General features: G+C 37.5%; 1 protein-coding gene and 1 long non-coding RNA gene across 11 annotated transcripts in view; one reads left to right on the top strand and one right to left on the bottom strand.

Annotated features, from left to right (window-relative positions):
• The window catches only part of DPH5 (diphthamide biosynthesis 5), a 34,700-nt gene extending 15,313 nt beyond the window's left edge, over positions 1 to 19,387 (bottom strand). Inside the window, 4 exon segments of one of the 2 annotated variants that reach the window (NM_001243679.1) lie at positions 5,519 to 5,627; positions 12,889 to 13,013; positions 18,871 to 19,028; positions 19,257 to 19,387. In NM_001243679.1, coding sequence (NP_001230608.1) covers positions 5,519 to 5,627; positions 12,889 to 13,013; positions 18,871 to 19,005 — 369 coding nt within the window. In that variant the 5' untranslated portion in view covers positions 19,006 to 19,028; positions 19,257 to 19,387. 2 annotated transcript variants of the gene reach the window in all.
• Positions 19,388 to 19,451: 64 nt separating this feature from the next.
• The window catches only part of LOC106508363 (uncharacterized), a 169,298-nt gene continuing 163,702 nt past the window's right edge, over positions 19,452 to 25,047 (top strand). For all 9 annotated transcript variants that reach the window (XR_014844649.1, XR_014844648.1, XR_014844650.1 and 6 more), the window contains exon 1: positions 19,452 to 19,619. This is a non-coding gene — a long non-coding RNA (uncharacterized LOC106508363). The remainder of the gene's footprint in view (positions 19,620 to 25,047) is intronic.

The following is a 25,047-nucleotide window of genomic DNA, read 5'->3' as shown; positions in this document are numbered from 1 at the left end:
TTTAGTGTCAAAACTTTTTCCAAATGTATTTTTACACAGAATATCACTGACGTTTATGAGTAAATATGATTGGGCTCTTTGGGGTTATTTTTTGTGTTTTGGTGTCAATTACTTCCTTATCTGCAGGACCTTAAAGCATCTTCATAAGTCATGGTGCACTCTGAAAACCACTAGTTTTGAAAGCATTACTCCCTGTTCTCCCCTCATCCTCTTGGAGTTAAGAAACTTAAGATCCAGAAAAGTTAGATGAATGCCTTAGTTACCTGCTGAGCAAAAAGTAAAATACTACCTTTTACTTTGCAGTTAAACTCTAAACCTTTTCTCTTATAGCCATTATGTTTTCCTTTACTAATTCTTTCCAGTATGTAATCAGTTTTTACCCAACATAAACATGTAAGACCTGTGTCACCTAATCTCTAGATAGCCAAGGTTCCCATGGTATGTATGCAGGGATTCACCCGTGCTTCTGTTAACACCTTGCAGATTCCTCAAAGTGCTTCCAAGACTCTTGGCTTTACCTGTACATGTCTCTCTGTTGGGAAAGTCTTTTACCTTCCTGGCCATCTAGCAAACTTCTTATAATTTCTTTTTTAAACCACTTAATAGAGGCACATTTTACATATCATAACATTCACTCATTTTAAGTGTACATGCAATGATTTTTAGCAAATCCACAAAGTCGTGCAACCATCATCATACACATTTTTAGAAAAATTTTATCACTCCAATCAGATCCCTTATTGTCCATTTACAGTTAATCCTTGTTCTCACTGCCAGCCCCTGCCAACCACTATTTGCCTTCTGATTCTACAGATTTTTCTGGCCACATCATGTAAAAAGAATCGTAAAATATGTGGTCTTCTGTGCCTCATTTCTTTCACTTAATGTACACACATTTAATGTCTATGCTGGCACTACTAATTCTTTACAAGACAAAAGGAAAGGCTTCAGGGAAACACCCATGCCTTCAAGAGTCTGGGAGTAAGACAAACCCAATCCCGCTCTCCTACATAATCGACTCTGATTGATGATGGTCCTGAAGGCCCAGGGTTCTTAGGAGAGGAGGCAACTTCTCTAAAAACTTCTTTCCACCCACAAGAAGAAAACACTTGGGCAGTGGTGTTGAGTCCAGACCCACGGAGAAGTCCATGGGGTGAGGATGTGATAACTGTGGTAGTGGGGATGGGAGGAAAGCATCTACTAGCATACAGAGCCCCCTTCCTTTCCTAGGATTATCAGTAAGGCACGAAGGGTTCTCTGCATCTCCCTAAATGTCAATTCTCTCACAGGCACTGCTCCACTTCTTTGGCTCTTCTCTTATACCCCATCCTCTCATGCAGATGCTCTCAGCATCTCTTCTCTAAAAGACTGCAGTAAGCTACTAATTGATTTCCTCATTTCCAGTCTTGTTTGGCAGCAGTAAGTCAATCTCCACATACCTGCCAGAGATTTTTTTTTTTTTTTTTTTGTCTTTTTAGGGCTGCACCCACAGCATATGGAAGTTCCTAGGCAGGGGGTCGAAATGGAGCTGCAGCTGCCAGCTTACATCACAGCCACTGCAATGCTAGATCTGAGCCACATCTGTGACCTATGCCACAGCTTGTGGCAACACCAGATCCTTAATCCACTGAGGGGGCCAGGGATCGAACCCACATCCTCATGGATACTAGTTAGATTCGTTTCTGCTGAGCCACAGTGGGAACTCCCAGATATACATCTTTTTAAAACACTTATCAGATCAAATATTTGCACTTTTTAAACTCCTCTAAATACAGTTAGTCCACACCACTTAGAATAAAATCCAAACTCACGATGTTGGGTTAGACGGCCTGGTGATCCAACTACACCCACCTGTCCAAGGGCAGATCACTCTTTCCCTGTCTGCTGCTCTTCAGTAAGCTCTCCTTTGGTTCCTTCAACAAGCCAAGCTCACTTCCGCTTTAGGATCTTTGCACGAACTGCTCCCTTTGACTGGGATATGGTTGTCCCTTCTTGACTCATATCTAATCTTAAGTGCTGTCACCCCTGAGAGACCTCCCCTGACCACCAACTACAGTAGTGACCAAGTTACTCTCTAACCTAGCAGTCTACTTAAATTTCTTATACTTACCACTATCTGACATATATTTTTTTAATTTGTTATTTCCTCTCGTTCCTACTAGAATGTAAGCTCTTTGGTCAGGTTTATCACTGTATTCAAAGGAACTTAGTAGGCAAACAATAAGAAGGCAAACAGTATTTGTTAAATAAATGGATCATCACTCCTCATTACAATTTCCAACTTGGCAGCCTTCATTTAACAGCAACAACAAAAATTTCATTAGGTACCTGGGGGTTGTGGTTAAGGAACTATATTTTACAGCATGCCTATAACAGAATGCATACCAATTGGATGTATGTATGCATGTATGTTTGTATGTGTGTAGAACTGTTAGTCTATGTAACTACTTACCTTCATTAATACTGATAATCAAGAGTTTTCTGCTGGTTAAGAAACCATACTAAATTACTAAATAAACTAAATTTTTTAGTTAATAAAAAATACTCAATGGTCAATTCTAAACTCTCTATGCTGAGTTAGAAAACAACAAAAACAAAAAGACAGCTTAAAAGGACCCGATAAACTGATAGTTACATTTGCACCCATTTTCAAGTTAGGAATTTCAAACTAGTGCCCTTTAACCTAAGGTGAAGATGTTGAAAAGAATATACTGTTCAGATCTGTCACCTTACCCAGAGTAAGATTTTGTTCAATAACTGGATAGTTGTTTCTGAACCCAAGGGAAAGCTTTTCACAGAGGTGACAGAACGCCTTTCGAAAGTGGTGCCCACTTCCCTTTTAGAAAATTGCGTCAGAGAGTATGGCAAGGTAGGCTGTTAACATTCTACATTTAGCAAGCATATTTCTGGGAACTAAAATCTACCTTTCCAATTCTGCCATACTAAAAGAATGACAGTACAGTTTTTAACTTTCTAAGAATTTTCTTATCTGTCTAGGTTGGTGGTCCTCAAAGTGTGGTGCCTGAACCAGCAGCTTCAGTATCACCTGAGAATATGTGAGAAATGCAAATGCTCAGACCCCTATCCCAAATCTACTATGTCAGAAAATCTGAAAGGAAGGCCCAGCAAACTTTTAATAATCCCTCTAGGTGATTCTGATGAATACCAAAGTCTGAGAACCACTGGTATAGGTTATTATTTTTTTCCATAAAAGCTAGTCCAAATAGTAAAGAGAAAAAGACTATTATAAGGAAGAACACTTGGTCAAAATTTCTGCATTATGCAGGATACCCAAACATTTATTTTAAAATTTAAGTGTGCCACACATATGATCATTTTTAACGCCTTCTTTCTTAGAAAATGATACAAAAAAATAAAAAATTACCTCCTTCTTCTGGAGTTCCCGTTGTGGTGCAAGGGTTAATGAATCTGACTTGGAACTATGAGGTTGCGGGTTCGGTCCCTGGCCTTGCTCAGTGGGTTAATGATCTGGCGTTGCCGTGAGCTGTGGTGTAGGTTGCAGACGCGGCTTGGATCCCGCGTTGTTGTGGCTCTGGCGTAGGCCGGTGGCTACAGCTCCGATTCGACCCCTAGCCTGGGAACCTCCATTTGCCACGGGAGCGGCCCAAGAAATAGCAAAAAGACAAAAAAAAAATTACCTCCTTCTTCTGGGATAGGTATAACTTGAGTGGTACAAGAATTATGCTTTTATAGATTTCATAAATATAGAAGACAAAAAACAGAAAGGCACTTCCTGTTTTTCAAACAAGGGGTAAGTCATATCCAGATCAGAGAAGAGAACCAAGATGGGAAAACAATACTTTTGTGGCTGCTTAAAGAAATCCATACGAAGCTGAAAAAAAGCCCAAAAAAATATGCAAATGTAGGTATGGTCTTAGGGGCTTATATGTATGGAGACTCACTTTTCATATAAATTCTCTTTCGAATACCTTCATCCATTTTAAACATGAGAGCAATAAACTATACCTTCTATCAATGTAGGATCATCGGGACAGTGTCACCCTAGTCTAGCGTGAGCCAGTCTGGATAATAGATTTACATAATGAAGATAAGGATCTTTTTAAAATTTTAATGCTTAAAAAGCAAAAGACTTTAAATACTCGATAATTATCGTAACATAGAACAAAACATGACGGAAATGTTCTTCACCAGAAATAAAAATAAAACTAACACGAAAAAGTAAATACAGTCCATTAATTAAAGGTTAAAATATTTTAGTCTATAAAATAATTTATTCCTCTCTTTTTTCCTTTCTCCTGGCAATCATTCTTATGGTGAAAGGTAGCATTATCTAGAGGAAAGAATACTGGACTAAGAATCAATTGAGAATCTGAGGGTCAAGACTTCAATTTATTATCACACTGAAACATTCAGAAACAATTTTAAGTGTAAAAAAGATCTGAATTGGCAAGGTTTTTTTTAAAGTATGCATTTGCATTTTATTAAAAGACAAAATCGATGGCAAATTTCTTTGCCAATCTAAACATAGTTACAACTAAGAGTAAGTAATAAATACTGAAAGGTCAATCATTTATACTTTCTCTCTGGTTCTTGAGAACCAAAGGCAGTAATTTCTGAGATGATTGGCCATGACTAGAGAATTAAAGTGAGCTACCCGTCTCAGGCAATAAAGAAAATATGGATCCCTCTAAAGCCACAGATGCAGCATTGGGTACCAATGATAAATGTAGCTTTTTGCTGTAAACAGTTATTTTAAATTATGTATTCCAGGAAGACATTGGAAAATATCTTATTATGCAAGTTCTAAGACGTAAATTGTTTATCTATTATGATATATATGAAATAGGAATAGATCTTAACAGTCAATGAAGTCTTAAAAACTGGTGGCCATAAAGCAGGCATAATTGTCATGGATTGTACATGTGTGAGTATCAGAACACAAACATCAAATGTGGAAAGTGAATGCCAACAGCTTGGAGGAAAATCTTGGCACAACTATAGGGAACTCTTTTAACTCCTCAGAACTAAGATTTTTGGGTTAAAAACAACTAACTTTACACATCAGTAATTGCAAAGCTGGCTTAAAAGCCAATACCACTGGCTTTTAGATCTTTAAGAGACTGCTTTAAGACTGCTATATCACACTGCTCTTGATGGCCCAGAAAACAATACTGGGTAGAAAAACACGGGCCTCAGCAACACAGAGTAAGTCATTTGGAATAAAGAAAAAAGATTTTAGGAATACTTAACCAATTTAATTGGGCTATAGTCCCTTTTTCTGTATGACAAGTTGGATACAATTTTAAAAGCTTTCTCTAAATTTCAACGATGTATTCCAATGAGGGGGGAAAAAATTCTAAGCTACAGGAAAATTAATATAAAAAATACACTGTTAAAAAACTTAACATACAGTCTTACATAAAATAATACTGCCTTATAATTCATGAAATACAATAAAACCTATGGGAATTTGCAGGAAAATAAAACATTTTTGCTAAATGTCACTAAAAAAAATACCATTCTTCTGCAATATTACCTGTAAACCACAGCAGCCCACAGCATTCATTATGGAAGCATTGTGAATAACTCGGTAAGGGATTCCCAGTTTCGTTGCTCTCAGAATAAGATCACTGTGTGTTGTAGCCCTGCAGTGAGAAACGGTCAGGCTGGATTAACTAACGAAGGCTGACTTTCTCAGACTGTAAAGCTGTAACGTCTCATGAGCGCAAGTCAAAGGGTCAAGCTTTTCCTCAAATACTTTGGGATACCTGACCAAGGTTTTCATCTGGGCTCTTTGGCAAGAAAAGTGTAAATTTACATATGCCCTTCACAATGCTGAACTGCACCTCAAACACTCTTAAAGCAGCCTTGGCAGCTACAGAAAAAAGAAGATTTAATTCGCTTTTTTTCTTGTTCATACCAGCAAGACATCTGTATAAGCTCAGCAATTGAACTGGAGTATCAATTCTCAAACTTTTTGCTCTTAGGTTTCCTTTAAACCTTAATGTTACTGTTGTAGAGTTCCAAATTATGGCACAAGGAGACCTGCTCCTTGATTTCTGCTCTATTTTAAAGGCATTGTTTCTGTATAAGGCAGAATTTATAGAACATGTTCACTGCCTGTCGATATTTGTCTTTACAATAGTGTTCTGGCCGATATAATCCTAACTGGATTTTACATCTGTCTGGGAGCCATTTCATTTATAACTGTTTCAGTCTGGTTATAATTACGGTGTGTATACGTATGTACCTGCCTATTCTGCCTGCTGCCTTCCCTTTTTTGAGATAGAGCTAATGATTATAATTAGATAGATGAAGTAAAGAGAGAACACATGTAAATATAAATATGGATACTGTGAAATGGAACCCCACATCAATTTAGAACTGCATTATTAAAGGCCTTTTTCCCTCTTGATGAAAGCTGCAGGCTCTACTGGGGAAAGCAACATTAGCATGTTTGAGATACTATAACAAACAAGCAGAACCTGTCAACTGGTCGATGCATACAAAGTAGGAAGATCAAGGGCTTTCAGCCCAAGAGGCATTCAGAAACAGATTGACAAATGCCCACCAGGGAAGTCTGTTTTTAATCTCACACATAACATAAAAACTACTATAAAAACAATCATCAATTTGATTTAGAGTAAGCTTTTAAAAAATAATGCAAATGCCAGCTGTAAAGGTTTTTAATATCACTTTCAACAGAATCTTACTACTTAATACTGAAGGAAAAGTGAATTAGTTACTTGGTGAGTTAAGAAAAACTGAATTAGTTACTTGATGAGTTATTTAAATAGATGACCAGGAAAAAACAAAACAAAACCTGGTTTAAAATTACATCTCTTTTTATCACAAGTTCATTTAAAATGACCAGATGTGGTTGGTGTACTACGAAGACTTAATGACCCGGCAAAGTGATTTGATTTTGTGAAACTGCTATAAATGTGATTAAATGAGCCCCTCGGATTTCTATAAAAATTGTGACAAATTGTTATTTTATCATCACAATCACCTAGATTACACTGCTTCATAAAAAAAGAAAGAAATGAGTATGAAACACGGGCTGAACGCTCTCACCCCAGGCACTCTTCCCAGTCCACGGCTCATGAAGATGCTTCATTCTAGTGACAGGGAAAATGTGTGTGCGTGTGTGTGCACATACTGACATGTATAAAAACGAATTTATTACTATTTCCAGGGATGTGATTCTACCTGAAATCACATATACTTATACACACCCACATGTTTCTAGTGTCACATGCCCAGAAATAGCAATAAATGTTTCTTAATAACATTCTTGGAGTTGCTCTGAAATTCAAGAATGTTTTCATGGGAGTTCCCATTGTGGCGCAGCAGAAACAAATCCAACTAGGAACCATGAGGTTGTGGGTTCGATCCCTTGGCTCGCTCAGTGGGTTAAGGATCTGATGTTGCTGTGGCTGTGGCGTAGGCTGGCGGCTGTAGCTCTGATTAGACCCCTAGCCTGGGAACCTCCATGTGACACAGGTGCAGCCCTAAAAAAGACAAAAAAAAAAAAAAAAAAAAAAAAAGAATGCTTTGATGAATGGAATCAATAAAGTACATAAGGGTGACCAATCTAAATGTATAAGGTTTAGTATATTTATTTTCAAATTTTATTTTACGACATTAATTTGCAGGTATGGTACCTCCATATTTGACAGAAGTATAGCTGCTGATCTGAAAATTCACTAATATTTGCAAGAAAAATGGCAAAACTGGTGTTCCCATGAACTAATGGAAACACTATAAACTGGTACAATCCTTTTGAACAGTACTTTGACAATACATGCGTGATAATGTCTATGTCCAAATTTTTGATTATTTTTTGATATCATAAACCTATATTGGAGATTCTACCATTAGAATATAGTCCAAAATAGGGGAACGGGAAAATGATAGGAAGGGGGAAATGTACTAATGATAATAATGCTGACACTTACTGGATATTGTTCAAAGACATTAATTACATGGAATGGAAGCAATCAAATGACCCATATTAAGGCATATAGGAGAAAGCTGACTAAAAGTCCATCCGTGTGTATGTGTGTATATGCCATGAAGGAAAAGGCACACAACATAAATATTAAAAAAATTATGTGTTCATTTATTATAAAATACATATAGTTACAGAGCATATTAAAATATAGAATGGAATCAAAACAGAACCATCTTTAGAAGGAATTTGTTTAATGATGACCCTGTTCAATTGCTCTTTATGGGGATAGAAAGACTTTCATCTCTCACATGACAATCAGATCTGATGCAGTATTTTTTTTAGTCATTTACATTCTTTATGTGATTAACTCCCACATTCCTTTTAATAACCTAGATAAAAGGGAAAAGATGAAACCTACATCAACTGACTTAACTCGCTTTCAGTTATCTTCCTCATGAAGATGAATGATACTGAAGGATGCATAGCAAACAATGTGATACAGGCCCTTAATGCCACTGAACTGTGCATTCAAAAATGGTACATTTTATAAATTTTAAATATTTTTAAAATAAAAATTTAAAAACATTAAATTTTAAAATATTAGAAGATTTTTAAAAATTAGAAAAAAAGACTGACTAAACAGTTTTCCCTTCTTTTTGATTCTTTTATTCAAATAAGGTAATTTTTTATTAAAATTAAACAAAGTACATTTTTGGGTCATATGTAAGGAAGACTATCAGTGCCTTGTTGCATTCTGGTGTTATTCCCTTCCTGGTTTACCAATTTAATTAATCCAAATTTTAATTCCTTAAGGCCCAATTAAAATTTACGTATTTCTTACCACACTGGCTCCAACTTCTATATCCCAACAGTAATCCGGGGGGATAAAAAAAACTAAAGTATAATAAATATTACATGAATCTGAATACAAGGTTATATATGATTAGTCACTAACATAGGGAAAATTAATTGTTTAGAAGTTTATTTTTTTTTTTAAAAAAGCACTTACTCGTGAAAAAAATATGGGAGGATTCGTGGAAGAAGTGGCATCTGAGCTGGGTCTTACAGAATCTATTTCATGAAACAGAAACTGGGAAAAACAGTCTGCTTTAAGGAAAAAGCATGAGCAAAGAGATGAAGAATGAATACTGCAAAACATTTACAAATGGAGAAGCTTTACAACTTGGTACAGCCATAGTCAAAAAGAAGGAAAAAGTAGATAAACTTAAAAAATTTAAGGCCTTGCAATCACTGAAGGATTCTGAGTATCTTGGCATTTTTTCGGGGCCTCAGTTTTTTCATTTACATTGAGGTTTCCCTTCCACCCCTTACCCCCTCAGCCTACCCTACAATCTTCACGTGTTAAGCCAGACCTTGCTCAAGCACCAACTCCTCCATAAAGCCAAAACTAACTCCAAACATGGTGCCCTTAAATTTATACACTTTTCTATCCTCATTTTCTTTCTTTTTTTTTTTTTTTTTTTTTTGTCTTTTTGCTATTTCTTGGGCCGCTCCCGCGGCATATGGAGGTTCCCAGGCTAGGGGTCGAATCGGAGCTGTAGCCACCGGCCTACGCCAGACCCACAGCAACGAGGGATCCGAGCCGCGTCTGCAACCTACACCACACAGCTCAGGGCAACGCCAGACCCTTAACCCACTGAGCAAGGCCAGGGATCAAACCTGCATCCGCATGGATACTAGTGGGATTTGTTTCCATTGAGTCACAATGGGAACTCCCCTGAGCACTCTTTTCCTGAAACATTCTCCTCTCAGCTTCAGTGACAGCACACTCTATTGGTTTTCCTCCTCCTCTGTTCTTGAGAGACCATGAAATGCCAGTTTCCTAGAGACTGATCCATCTTAGGTCCTCTTTTCTTGCTCTTGTTCTTTAACTAAAGTGATTCTCTCCATTCCTCTAGCTTTAAATACTATCTATATATTGATGACTTAAAAAGTCATATAACCAGGATCAATCCTCCCTTGAACTCCAGTAACAGATACCAAATCGTCTGTATGACATCCTAAGTTTAAAACAGGTCCAAAACCAATTCTCGTTTCTCCCAGCCTTTTTCCCTGCTAGCTTTCATCATTTCAAGAAATGGCACCATCAACTACTTAGTTATGAAGCCAGAATCCCTGAAGACTTACCTCTTTCCTTCTCCTTATCTACCAGCATTTTTCCTTCTAAATTTTTCCCAGTTTGTCTTTTTCTCGCTTTCACCAGAGCCACCCTAGAAATCCATTCGCCCAAGCATTTAGAGTGAACTTTTAAGAATGTCAATGAGGTTGTGACTATTTGCTGCTTCGAATCCTCTCAAAGTTTACCACTGTACTTCAAACAAAATCCCTACTCCCTCCAAGGCCTCAGATGTCTCGCTCCCACCTACCTCTTTCACTGCTCCTCATGTCCCCTTTGCCTACACTCACTGTGTTCCGATCACTCTGGCCTTTCGGGTCTGTAATTACTATTGTTCCCTCTGTAGAATACTTGCTGTTCCCTCTGCTTAGGATGCTCTTCCTTCTGCTTTTCCTTTTCAGATACCTGCTTGAATGTCACCTCCACATAAAGAATTTTCCATGTGACTCTGCATAAATAAATCTGTCCCCTATAGTCCCTATTTTTTCTCTTTACAGACATATCTTTTAAAATTTTTTTTCTTCAGCTGATATAAATTTATTATTTTTTCCTTCAGCTGATGTCAGCCTCCCTTACTAAACTGTAAACCCCACATCTAGTCATCTAATACATATTCAGCATGTAGGAATGCTGGCCATGAGATAGGTGTTCACAAGACATTAGCTAAATGGATAAACGTCAGTCAAGAAGACACCTGGTCTTCTTCGGTCACAACCTCAGGCAAAATATTAACAACTTTTTCACTTAATACTTAATTGATGTCTACTCTAAGCCAAAAATTGTGAAGAAAGCCAGGGAGATAAAAACATGAAGGACAGCCTACAAATCTAAAGAGGAAATATACACATAAAAATACTTTGTGAGGTAATATATAAAAACTAATATGAATGGCATGTCAGCAGTTAGGGAGAGCTGTAACTTCTGACTGGGGTAATTAGGAACTAGCTCACACAGAATGTGATGTTTGAGTTGGGCTCTGAAAAATAGTTTGGTTTCTGACAGAAGTAGGGCAAAGGGTATTACAGATGAAAGAAACAGTGTGAACAAATGTGTGATGGTAAGAAAGCATGATGACTGGGGTGCTGCCAACTGGGTGATGTGAATGTGGGTTTCAGTACAAGGGTGGCAGGACCCCAGCAAAAGAGCAGACTGGACAGTATTTTTCAGGTCTGGCCAATAAAGGAGCCAATAACAGTCTAATTTTGACCCTGGGTAAGATTTTTAAATTATGGATTTACAAATATGAGTTTGACCACAACATAGATAATGAGTTAAGACACTCTCTTGGACCAGGTAAAAGGCTACTATATTAAACTATTATAATGAGAGCTTGGATTAAGTAGAATAGTGGCTGCCAGAGTGGAAAGAAAAGGAAATAAATGAAGAGCTTGGTAAAAGAAAAATCAATAACAGCGCTTTTCAAATGAACCTATCTATAAAACAGAAACAGACTCACAGACATAGAGAACAGACTTGAGAGGGGAGGAAGGGGGATGGACTAGGAGTTTGGGGTTAGTAGAGGCAAACTATTACATTTAGAATGATAAGCAATGAACCATATCCAGTTTCTTGGGGCAGATATGTATATATATACAGATATATATACATATATATATATATATATATATATGTATGAATGGGTCATTTTGCTGACCCACAGAAATTGCACAACATTGTAAAACAACTATACTCTAATTTAAAAAAACAAAAAACATATTAGTGCTTCTCAAAATGTAGCAAAACGACAATTTTTTTTAAGTTTTAATTGTCATGTAAAATGCAAAAAAAAAAAAACTATTAGAAAATAAAATACAAAATAACACAAAATACAAGCTCCAAATTCTTATTATTAGTTTCAGCAGAGACAAAAGTACTTTGTAAAATTGCTATAAAAGTTTCTAAATGCTTAACCTCAATTTCCATTGTTACTGCATCATGGACTAGTAAGTGTGTGGGCTGGCACCAGCCTGCAAGCAGCATTGGTCTATTGGACTTTGTCAGTGACTGGATACCATTTGCAACCAAGTGTAATAATGATACATAATCTCTGGCACCTCATATTGATATAAAACTACTTTCTTTCTGACAGACATATGCACATGTAACTCCATTGTTTTGAAAAATATCCTTGGTGGTGGGCTCATAGTGATTTAATTGCCCTTATGTTTCTTAAATATGTGACATAAATCTTGGGTCAGCAGCTGGAGACAAAGAATTCTTCTGTTTGGCTTGACATGAGAGACTGATGATGCCTGATGAGACAAGCAGGAGCCCATCATTTTAGTAATAGGGAAGAACGGAGCCCCCAATGGACATAAGAAACTGAAATCTGAGGCTTGAGAAATGATAAAAATAATAAATTCAAGGCAAGTAAAGTTTCAACAGTATTGTGAAATAGTAGATGATTAAAAAAGTAAAAAGAAAAAACCCTAGGACAAAGCACTTGCATTTACCTGCAAAATAAATAGCAGGTTCGAGTCTTGCTAATGTAATAATGATACGCTTGTTAAGTTATTTAGTGCCCTAAGTGACTTTCTAACAAAAAAAAAAGGCAGAAGCAACAATATAAACTTTAGAGTTGACACTTGATAACCAATGTAAGTGATACATGATGACTACGACAACCTTTCCAAGCCAATTTTCTTCATTAATCTCAGACAACATAGGCTTAAACTACAAAATTTTAGACAGAGCCTAGGTAAACAGAGGCCTCTATCAGAACCTAGAAAATAAAGTTTTAAATGTAATAAAATAATTCTTAATGATTAAAAAAGTAAATAAATTAAAGCTCAAAATATCTGCTTTGACTCACCCAAATGGATCACCAACTACAAGGAATGCAACATCGCCGATATCAGCATCCTTTAAAATATTATCTGCTTCCTGTTCCACTTCTTCTCTATCGGCAAGAATCAATTTTCTTCCATAAAACTCTTCCTATAGATTTAAGTCCAATATAAAAATGAGACAGCAGGTGACCATTTCAACACACTCACACACAAAACCACCATTGTCTGGGGCTGCTGCAAATCTTGGCAACCATCCAAACACAGACCATGGAATAGGACTCATCAGTGAGCTAACATTCTGTATCATGTTGTAATTAAACTCGGTCTGTGGGGCTATCTTAATATCCCAAGAGAAGGTAGACCTCCTAACATCTGAGGCTTTTTGCATTTTAAATTAAGCTTTAAATTTGGGTCTAACAGAATGGGGCTTAACACTGAAGGATGAAGAGAGAACATGTATGCTTGAGCCTTATTTCAGAAACACAACAGTACAAAATAAACATATTAAACAATATTTATAAACATACTTGGTAACTGGTTTTATTAAGTTTTCCTTGAGAAAAACCTATGGGTTTCTCACTAAAATAAAAGTAATTTCAATGAGAAATAATAGAAAATTAAGATATAGCTGTTTACAGACCCAGAAAACTTATCTCTATAATTGCAGGAAAGACTCATTTAAAACTGTATTTCCTAGTTCCTGCTAAAAAAAGGCAGGAGAAAGAAAAGAATTCTCAATATATAGGAAGTCTCCATACAAACCGGTTTGTGAACAAATCCCCAGAAGTTCAACTCTAAAGATCAAACCCAAGAGGCTGACCTTAACTGGAGCAGCAGCACATAAGTAAGAGTGAGCTAGTGTGCGAAGGGTCATGTGGTAAGCCATTAAGCAAGATCATGAATCTTATAACTGATTTCCTATTCAGTAATATATAATTCAAATAAGGTAAAAGTGGATGCACGAATAAATAACACTATCTCTTACATACTTGAGCTTATTTTAGTCCTAAGGATTATGTCATATTCAAAAGCTATGAAGACTGCTATAATGGAAGAGTATATGCTACTTAATAATATTTGTCAAGCAAATGAGTAAATCAACAAAAAATTAAGCATTTGAAGATAAAGGCTATAGTTCTAACTGTGATAATTATTTACAAATACTTAACCAGAAACTTCCCCAAATGTGAAAAAAGATCCTTTCCTTTTCTCTGCATATGTTCTTAGAGATAATGTCCCAGAATGTCTCAGTGACAATGTTCTTACAGATGAAAAATGTTTTATTTTCACTTTACTACAAAGCTTTTCTTAATCATTCATTTTTATATACCTTGCTTTAATTTTGTCCCAGCTGACCTAACAGTTGCAGAATATTCATACTCACATACGTAAGAGCACACACATGATTACTGTGAAAATCAAACATCAGAAAAAACGACGTTTTCTTCTGAACTTTTAACATTTCTTAAAGATCAAGGAGTCACATGCTACCAGCTTAATGCTAGCAGCAGTCGTAACCAATATTTTATAAATGACTTAACAACAGAAAATCCGCTCTCTTCAAGACCTGTATCATGCATCACTCCACATTTATCACTTATCCTAACCCAAGAAAAGTATTTCACTATCTAATTGATATGACAGAATATTTATTTTTAAAAAAGCTTCCTTTATTGATCAATTGGTAATTTAAGAGTAGACTCTGGGTTGTTTATAAATTTTTACAAATTCGTGAATTTTCTAGTTTTATTTCTATTGTTGATTCTTAACTTCACTTGTTGTGTTCAGAAAAGGTAATTTATATGAGACATATTTTTAAACCTGTTGAGACTCAATCTGTGCTCTAATATGTGCTCTATTCTGGAAAATGTCCCCTGTACACTTGAGAAGAATATTTATGCTATTATTGTTGGGTAGGAAGTTATAATATTATATATTAAAAAATAAAAAATAAAATCTTCCTTAAAGAGAACACCTCAATATAATCAAATGTTTGAAAAAGGGAAGAGATAATAAAAGCAGTAAGAGATGGGTACCACCCTATTTTTAATTTAACTACTTATTTATTTATTTACTTGTTCACTCACTCAGTTGAAAAATACTTCTGTGCACAACCGCCATGCCAAGGTCTATGCATGATGCTGGCAAACAGTGGTGAAAGAGACACACATGACTCTGCCCTATGGAGATGTTGTCTCATGAGGAATTAACTACCACACCGAATGTGCTATGCGAACACGGAAGCTAGGCAGGGTCAAGAAAAGAGATTAAGGGAGTTCCTGTCATGGCACAGCAGAAACAAATCCGACTAGGAACCATGTCAGGTTGCAGGTTAGATCCCTGGCCTCACTCAGAGGGTTAAAGATCTGGCATAGCCATGAGCTGTGGTGTAGATCACAGACATGGCTGGGATCCTGTGCTGCTGTGGCTGTGGCATAGGCCAACAGCTACAGCTCTGATTTGACCCTTGGCCTGGCAACCTCCATAAGCCGCAGGTGTGGCCCTTAAGAGAAAAAAAAAGGAGATTAAAAAAAAAAAAAAAAAGCCAAAACACAAAATCAGGCACCACCATTTCACAAATGATTTTAAACTTATACTATATATTATTCAATAACTGACTAGGCAGTTTTTGTACAATCTCAGCCCTAATCTTCTCCTTTTGTGAAAATGAAGACATTTCAATCTTGGTTTTAAGTTTGTGGAGTTTATATATGGGGAAAGAGGGTAAAAACTAAAAGCTAAAATTAGTTTTGGCTATTTCTGGAAGGATATACAAGAAATTAGAAATAACTGCCTCCAGAAAGAATTGAGATAGAAATCTTGTGATGTATATACCTTCTAGAATCTTTTGAATTTCGAACTATTTAATATATTACCTAGTCAAAACACAGAAGAACAGAGGTTCAAAGTAGCATATAGAAACAAATGCAAGAACAAAATCTTAAAAACAAAACAAAAAGTAGATATGGGGAAGAGTTCCCTGGTGGTCTAGTGGTTAAGAATATGGGGTTGTCACTGCTTTGCCTTGGGTTCAATCACTGGCTTGAGAACTTCCACATGCCACAGGCACAGCCAAAGGAAAAAAAAAAATAGTAATAATAAAGTAGGAATGCGGAAACAAGGAACTTACAAAGGAGAATTAAAAAAAAAAAGTAGGACTAAAACCAAGAGAAAGTCATGTCTTGAAAGCCAGTTTCAAGAAGTAGTCAACCATATCAAAATAAGTAAAATAGATAAGAATTCAAAATTATCCTCTGGGGTTCTCAGCTACTAGATAACTGTTCAACAAACAGAGACATGTTTCAGAGGAATGGAAGTCAGCTTGTAGGAGTCTTGAGACTTGAGTGGAAGTGGGGAACAATGAAGTATACTGCTATTTCAAAAAGCTTTGTAAAAAGAGATAGAAATGATAATAACTATGGGGGAAAGAGGATGAAAAGAGTTTTCAGAATGGACAATACAGTTGACTATGAACACTGCAGGGGTCAGGGGTGCCAACTCTCATCAAAATCAAAAATCTAAGTATAACTTAGAGTCAGCCCTCTCTATCTGTGGTTCCTCCACATCTGCAGATTCAACCAACCCCAGATCAAGTGGTTCTATAGTATTTACTACTGGAAAAAAAATCTGCATACAAGTGGATCTGTGCAGCTCAAATCCAAGTTATTGAAGGATCAACTGTATCTGAATGAGGTTTTAGGAGGAGAGGAGAAGGATGTTAATATAAATCAAACATAAAGAAGAAAGACTAATTGATAGGAGTAAAATTCTAGAGGAAAAGAGAAGAAATTTGGGAAAAACCCATCTAAATGGTGTTAGACTTGAACAGAGGGAAAACCTCATCTTACAAGTCATTTTCTAAGACTGGAGGGAAGACAGACTCAGATTTAGGGTAAGGGTAAATATGAAGTTAATGAAGGTCAGAGCTGATGGCCTGGTTTTTCTCAATGCAAAGTTCTTTACTGTCCTCTCCTGTCCCTCCAATCACAATCCTAAGCAGTTTTGAATAATAGAGAACATAACAGTTTTGAATGATAGAGAACACAGCAGTTTTGAATAATAGAGAACATACAAATAATACCACCTTTTTGGCAATTTGAAAATAATAACTTTCAATATAAGAACAAATGAATTCTAAATTTTTTTAGCAACATCCATCTGTGCCGTCTATATAAAAAGTTATTTTGTGTAATTAGTGATAAAAGTATATATTCATTACAGAAAACAGAATTTTCCCATCGTTTTCCACTCTGTAATAATGATCCAAAGTTATTAAGACCAGACTGTATGAGCGCCTCTCAACAATTTTTAACATTAATTTGTCTAAAAAAAAGTTAGAAATTAAAGGCAAAAAGGAAGTAGCTGAATATAAAGGGGTTCTGAGAGTTCACGGAGTTACATAAGGCATGTCTGTACTTGTTTATACCTTAACACCCAGGACTGAACCACTTTACCTGAATGCTAACTTCTCTGTGGGTGTTCTGTGAGGTCTTATTTTGTGAAGCTATTATCTATCCCTAAGAGTACAGAGACACAGATGGGTCACAAGTGGTGGCTCTCAACTGAGGACTGCTTTGGTTCATACTCTGGCTGTATCACTCACTATCTGTATAACCTGGGGTAAGTTTCTCTGTGCCTATAGGAATGTGAACAATACTTACAGAAAAATAAACCTGTTCTACACGTGAAGGATTTAAAACAGTACATAGGAAGTGTTCAAAAAACATTAGCACTTATTATTGTGGAGGAACAGAATTCTAGCACTTTTTTTTTTTTTTTTTGCTTTTTAGCGCCGCACCTGAGGCATATGCAAGTTTTCAGGCTAAGGGTAGAATTCACAGCCTTGTGCTAAGGCCAGCCACAGCCACTGCAATGCGGCATCCAAACTGCATCTGTGACCTACACCACAGCTCACAGCAAAGCGGGATCCCCAACCCACTGAGTGAGGCCAGGGATTGAACCTGCATCCTCATGGATTCTAGTCAGGTTGGTTAACTTCTGAGCCACGAAGGGAACTCCAGAATTCTAGCACTTTAACAAAGTACACATAATCTACTTGTAGGTGAGGTTGGGCCCAGCCCTAGATCCTGACCCTTTAGGTAATAATTCTACAAGTATGTTTTTGGGGAAAAAAATACTTTAAAAAGTCTTAACCAAAATTAACATTTAGTTAGCACTTCAATTTGCAAAGCACTTTCAAATACATCACCTTAAGAAATGATATAATATTAATAGCCTTCCAACTAGCTATTATCTCCATTTGACAAATGAAGAAACTGAGATATAGTGATGTTTGGAAATATATCTATTAACGAACCATGTTTCTGAACACTTTTGTGCCAGACACTATGCTAAAATCCTGTAAGAAATTTGACAATGAACCTGAACTTGACCCTTCCTCCAAAATTTACTGAGCCCTTAACCAGAACCAGGTAAATGTTTGATACACTAGCAAATTCCCTGGTTACTAAGATCCAGGCTCACTCAATACACCCAAGTGTATGGGTATAAGCCTTAACTGGGAGATGTCTATTTAAAGGTAAGTTCTCTCAGGATAGGATACAGACAGAAAGGAGATTACCGTTCTCTATGGAAATACTTCAAAGGGATAAGCTTTCAGCTCGATTCCTGAATACATAACCAACTCATTAAGGCTGAATAAGCACCTCATTAGCATTCAACTCAGAAAGGATTTCTTGGCTATCTCATGAAATAGCGGATTCTGATAACCATCCCCAGGAGTGTAAAGCAATTCTCCTTTCCTATTTAATGGAAAAAGCCACACAATTAGACTTGTAGAGTAAAAAAAGGTCCCTTTCCTTTTCCAAATCACTTGGTTGGTGTATGACTCCCAATTTTGTAATACCCAGATTCGTAACGAGTACGGGATGTGTTTTAATCGGTTTAAACCAACAGACGTGAAAAAGTCGGTACGGCGTAGCATACTAAAACTCAGCTGTTAGATATCGTTCTTCCTAGAAGGCTGGAAAGCCTTGGGCACCTACCAGCACTTCCTTCCCTACAGTCAGGATTGAGGTATAGGCTTCCAGATACACTCGACTGCAGCGTCTTACAACTTCCAGGCCCTTGACTGTGATGTCCTTGGCATCTCCCAGGCCCAAACCGATCATGTAAAGCATTTCCAAGTCCAGGGGGAGGGCGACTGCAGGACGAAATGAACAAGAAAATCAAGTGCCAGCTACACCGACGATACCAAAAATCTAGAGGTGAACACCAAGACGAAAACCCAAACAGCTCGGGGAGGGACCGCCTATCACAGGAGGGAGGTTTAAGAACCTAATCTCACGCCTTTTAAATAAGGATTGGAGTGTTTTTAAACAACCCTAACCGCCTTCTCTCTTGTTACACAAACCTAGGGACAGATGGTTACCGTTGGGAGAATCGTAGCTGGGGCCCTGTCTTCCCAACTCCCTAATAGCCGCTGCTCCCCAGAAGCAGTGCCCAGGCAGAGGATGTGCGCTGAGCAGGGATCCACGCCGTCGCCCTCACCTACGGTGCCGTAAAGCGCCGGCGCTTCGCGGCACTTTACGACTAGCTGGGAGGGTGGCTCCCACAGGCTCTGGGCGGGGAGACTCGCCGCGCCTAGGAATGACCCGTACGTAGGCTGCTGGGGTGAGAAGGCGTAAGGTCAGCCGGACGGGGGGAGTCTGATCAGTGACCTCAGCATGGCCTTTGGGAAGGGACGAGGCCGGCCCACTATCCCCCTAGCTTAAACATGCCCAGCCTGGGACCGGTAAGTGCAGAAGCTCTTTACCCTTGAAGAGCCGCCCGCGAGGTTGGGCCGAGGAGCCCACACGCCTTCCGCGTCTCCTCCAGACGCAGGAGGGGGGGCGGGAGGAAGGAATTTCCCTAATTTTCTCCGGGATTGCCCAAGTGCACACATTCCCATCCTCGCCTTTTCATTCGACTGTATTTTAACCAGCTGCCTCCCTGGTGAGGTGACAGCCTGGAAGACCTGGTGATGAGTGTCGGTTCTGATTTCCCAGCGGGGCAGTGATTCCTTGGGTTTGTCCCCAGGCCCTCATTCTGGAGTGCCCCAAGTGGCGTGACTGGAATCTGCCTCAGTCATCCTCACTGTCAGTGCCGGGAAGCCCAGACCCTCCTGTGCCCAGAGAAGTGACCTTTAAGAATGCTAAGGGATTTCAAATGTAGACCTAGTGCTTCCACGGGGAATTCTTAAAGTGGTTGGTTAGAAGTAGTTCCAATATCGAAATTATTTGTTTTGACTGAATATGCTTTTCCTGAGGTCACTAGTGACCTCATCCAAGATAGCGTTGATTACTCAGTGTTCCTTGTGTTTCTCCGACAATGGCTTGTGTCTTGTTTGCTCAACTCTGCTTCCTTTGGCCTTGGCTTTATCTCTTCTTCCCGAATTCCGTCCAGTCTTTGACTTTATTGTTCTATAAACTCTTTTTTTCTTTCTTTTTTTTTTTTTTTCTTTTTAGGGCCGCACCCTCGACATATGGAGGTTCCCGGGCTAGGGGTTGAACCCGAGCTACAGCTGCCAGCCTACATCACAGCCACAGCAGTGCCAGATCGGAACCTCATCTGCGACCTACACCACAGCTCATGGCAATGCAGGATCCTTAACCCACTGAGCGAGGCCAGGGATCAAACCTGCGACCTCATGGTTCCTAGTCGTATTTGTTTCTGCTGGGCCAGGAGGGGAACTCCTGTTCCGTACACTCTTAATGATCCGTTCTATCCAATATCATTATATTGACCCATTCCTCACACAATGTACATAATTAAACTCAAAATGTCTCATAGATGTAAGTGGAAAACATAAAACTTCCAGAAGAAAACAGGGGAAAATATTGGTGACCTACTTCCAAATATTTCTGAAGTGCAATACAAAAGCATGATGCAAGAAAAAAAAATGATAAGATTGTACCCCAACAAGATAAAAGCTATGGTCTTCAAAAAAACACTGAAGCCATACACTGGGAGAAAATATTTGCAAAGCATATGTGTGATAAAGCACTTACATCGAGACTATATAAAGTACTCTCAAAACACAATAACAAGAAAACACCCAATTTTTTAAATGTGAAAAAAAATTGAGCACATCCCTAAAGAAGATACATGAATAGAAAAATAAGCATTTGAAAAGATGCCAAACATCATTAGACATTAGAGAAATCAAAATCAAAACCACAATGAGATAACTACTACACACCTATTAGAATGGCTAAAGTCAGAAACAAAAACAAAGCTTTGACTATTCACTTTCATGATTTCAGTTACCTTTAATAGTTTGCAGACTCAAATTTCAACCTCCCATTCAGACCCCTCCTCAACATCCTGTATTTAACTTTCTGCTGGAAAGCATCTGGATAACCTGGAGGCATGTCAAATCTAACACATCCAAAGCTGAATCCATCTTTTAACCTTTCAACTTGGCTTTTTCCTCTGTTATCTGCTTTGATTGGAAGACACTGTCATCTCTAGGCGCTTATCCAGGCCAGATACCTGGAAGTCACCTCACATTTTAATTTGACAATCATGCTGTTTTTTTCTTGGTAGAAACCACACCTGCCATCACGGTCTTGGTTCAGGTCCTGTTATGTCACTCCTGCAGCTTGTCAGCATGTCTCCCTCACATACATCCCTCTTTCAGGAGCCAGGGAGATCTAGCTCAGAAACAATCTGAAAATGTCATTCCCCTTCTAAATCCTTTTGAGGCCAAGAGAAGGTCCAGGCTCCTTTAACATATCCCACAAAATCACCCATGATGTGACAACTGTCTCCAATACATCCCATGAGCTTTTCCTCTAGCAGTTCACCCCTGCGCCCACGCATGCTGCTCTGTGCCTCGCTGCCTTTAGTCAGGCAGCCACTTCAACATGGAATACCCGCTCCCATTCTCTCCTGCCTAAATTACTGCTATCATTCTTGAAGACTAAACTCAGGAAGCAGCCCTAGAGATCCCCAGGCTAGGTTAGGTATCTTCTTTTCATTACAGTAACACTTCATACATGGACTTATCATCAATTTAAGTATTTTGTAATTCTTTTACGTATGTTCTCTTTACAAAACCATCAATTTAATGGAATTAGGAACTGTATTTTACTCATATTCTCATCCTTAAGGCTTAGCACAGTTTTCAGCACATAGCAGGTATTCAATAAATGTTAACTAGACCATTATTTACCCATTAATAGCTAGGTGATTTCTTATGATGTCTTTTTCTGTCTTTATGAAATGCAGGGAGTGGTATGCTCTGGATGATTACCGAAAAATCGTTGACAGGATTATCAAACATAAACATGCCTTGCTTAGCACACTTTAGAAAGTCATTTATGTTGAAAGCCTTATGACACACATCACATATACTTCCATGCATACTATTTAGCAGGTGAATTTTCCAACGTACTGTTTTTTTTTTTTTTTTTTTAATTGCTTTTTAGTGCTGCATTTGCAGCATATGAAAGTTCCCAGGCTAGGGGTTGAATTGTAGCTACAGCTGCCTGTCTATACCACAGCCACAACAGTTGGGGATCTGAGCCGCATCTGCAACCTACACCACAGCTCATGGCAACACCAGACCCTTAACCTACTGAGCAAGGCCAGGGATCGAACCTGCATCCTCACAGATACTAGTCGGATTCATTTCTGCTGCCCCACGACGGGAACTCCCTGTACTGGTCATTTTTTTTTTTTTAACATGTTTTTGTTTTTAGATTTTCACAGGGAAAGGACATTTCCAATAAGAATAATTAGTAATCCAAAAGAAGGCTTTATCTCCTTTGAGGAAATCTATATTGAAATAGAAGTTATTCTGAGTAGAAAAGAATTGTATTTTTAGATACAGAAGTAATTTCATGTTTGACTTTCCAAAATTTAGTCAAAGGAGCTTACTTTCATTATAGAATTCTTAAACTTTTCTGTTTGCCTTTATTTCGCAGTAGGAGGATGAATTTGGAGGACTTTTCTGGAGGTAGATAATGTAAAGGTGCAATCTTTTTTCCTCTCCAACTCAACAGATGAACAGATGTAACTCGAAGACTCATCTTTTTCTGCAGAGTTATTCTGTGTGATTTGGTTTCTCCCTTGCCATTTAAAATGTTTCAAATATGATTGCATTTTCCCCAACAATCTATCATTAAAAATTTCAAACAATATAGAAAAGTTGAAACAATTTTACAATAAATGTCCATATAGCCACCTCCTAGGTTTTACAGTTTTAATATTTTTGCTGTATTTACTCAATAACATATCCATCCACCCAGCCGTTAATCCATGTTGTTACTATTGTTGCATTTCCAAGGGAGTTGTAAGCATAAATAACACATGATTTCATTTTACGTAAAAGATAACCCCCTTGTTTAGGTAACAGATTAACACAGCATACATACCTAAGCATATAGCTAATTAAATATCATTTCTTCACCTAATTTAGACAGGGCCTTGAGAATTTTGCTTTAAGACAGTTTCAGATTAATTTTCAATCAACAGTGTAACATTATTTTGATAATAATGAGAGCAAGTAGAATACGTGTTTATTTCTAATAACGTAGCAAATTTGAAATTTTATACTTAGTACAAGAGAGAGTGGTGGTTATAGAGAACTATGATTGTAGAGAGAAAATAGAAGAAGAAAAGAACAAGGGTAGATGAGGCCTGCATAGTTTTCTGCTATTTCTTCTTTCATGTAGAATAATATCAAATCATCCCTAAGGGTGAATGTTCATGCTTTTCCTAAAAGATCTTTAAGATGTTTCTATTACCTTTGTTCTTATTTTTAGTACCCTGGCTATTAGAAATTCTTTCTTATATCTAATTTGAGCCCTTAAGTGGTAGTCATAAAATGTGAAAAAGAGATGCAGATAATCACGAGAAGTTAATATTGATGGCTTTTCCATCCATTGTCATAAACACATCATATAGTAGCTCTGTGTTAAGGTGATGATAGCATAGTTGAGTCACTGAATTACATTATGAGCAAATTGTAATTACCTTACATCTGAAAGAAATCATCCTCCAGTTTTCCTACTTGAGTTTGTTGTGTGTCTATTGAAAAGAAGACATCAGGACTACTGGCTGGGTAAACTCCATCTGATCTTATTGCAAATAGCAAATATTATTTCATTGTGAAGCTGGACTCTTAAGCTACATATTCCCAGAGATTGCCACTTTGTTAGAGGAAAATATGATAAATATTCATAGAGGTCAGAGACTCTGAATTGATTGTCATTGTTTTCTAACATTTCACAAATATGTTATAATTAAAGAGCATTGCTTTAGGAGGAGTTATATTTACTAAGAAAACATTTTGAGTTACTTTATTGTGTATTGGCTTACTTGAGGGAAAAAAGTCATTGTTTCTTTAGTCAGTGATCTTATTTATTCATCTATACATTTGCATTATGTGATCATGTATAATGCATAATTATTTAAAAAAGCTTTCATATCCATAGCTATTTTCCATGAAAAAACATGGAATTATTTTTACTGTTGTCTTTAACCCTACCTTAATAGATTGAAAGAGCAGCGTGAGAACTGATTATAAGAAGGTCGCCTACAGCCCAATGTTTTTGTGTAAAGTAGCTCACAAGATATTTCTTGTGTGTGTAAACTTTCTTCTTTGTTTCTAACCCAATTTTTATACTTGACAATTCCTTCCTCCAAAATTTATTGCTAAAATGTGGAATCAGGGATACATAGTTTCTTTTTTCTACGCTTAAAACACTACATCTTGCCCTTTTAAGATTTATTTAGTGAAGAAAGGGGAACCTCCTATGCTGCTGGTGGGAATGTAAATTGGTACAACCACTATGGAAAACAATTTGGAGTTTCCTCAGAAAACTAAATATGGAACTACCATAGGATCTAGCAGTCCCACTCCTGGGCAAAACTTTCATTCAAAAAGATGTGTGCACCCCTGTTTTCATTGCAGCACTATTCACAATAGCCAAGACATGGAAAACAATCTAAATGTCCATCAGCAGATGAATGGATTCAGAAGATGTGGTACCTATGCACAACGGAATACCATTCATCCATAAAGGACAAAATAATGCCATTTGCAGCAACATGGTTGGAACTAGAGATTCTCATAGTAAGTGAAGTAAGTCAGAAAAGAAAGACAAATACCATATGCTATCACTTACATATGGAGTCTAAAATATGGCACAGATGAATCTATCTCTAGAACAGAA

This window comes from Sus scrofa, chromosome 4 (assembly GCF_054392235.1).
Source record: "Sus scrofa isolate SSC_HxYL_T2T_F1_AM1 chromosome 4, Sscrofa_HxYL_maternal_Yorkshire_Landrace_v2.0, whole genome shotgun sequence".
NCBI lineage: Eukaryota > Metazoa > Chordata > Mammalia > Artiodactyla > Suidae > Sus > Sus scrofa.
This window is presented reverse-complemented; position numbering and strand designations above follow the sequence as displayed.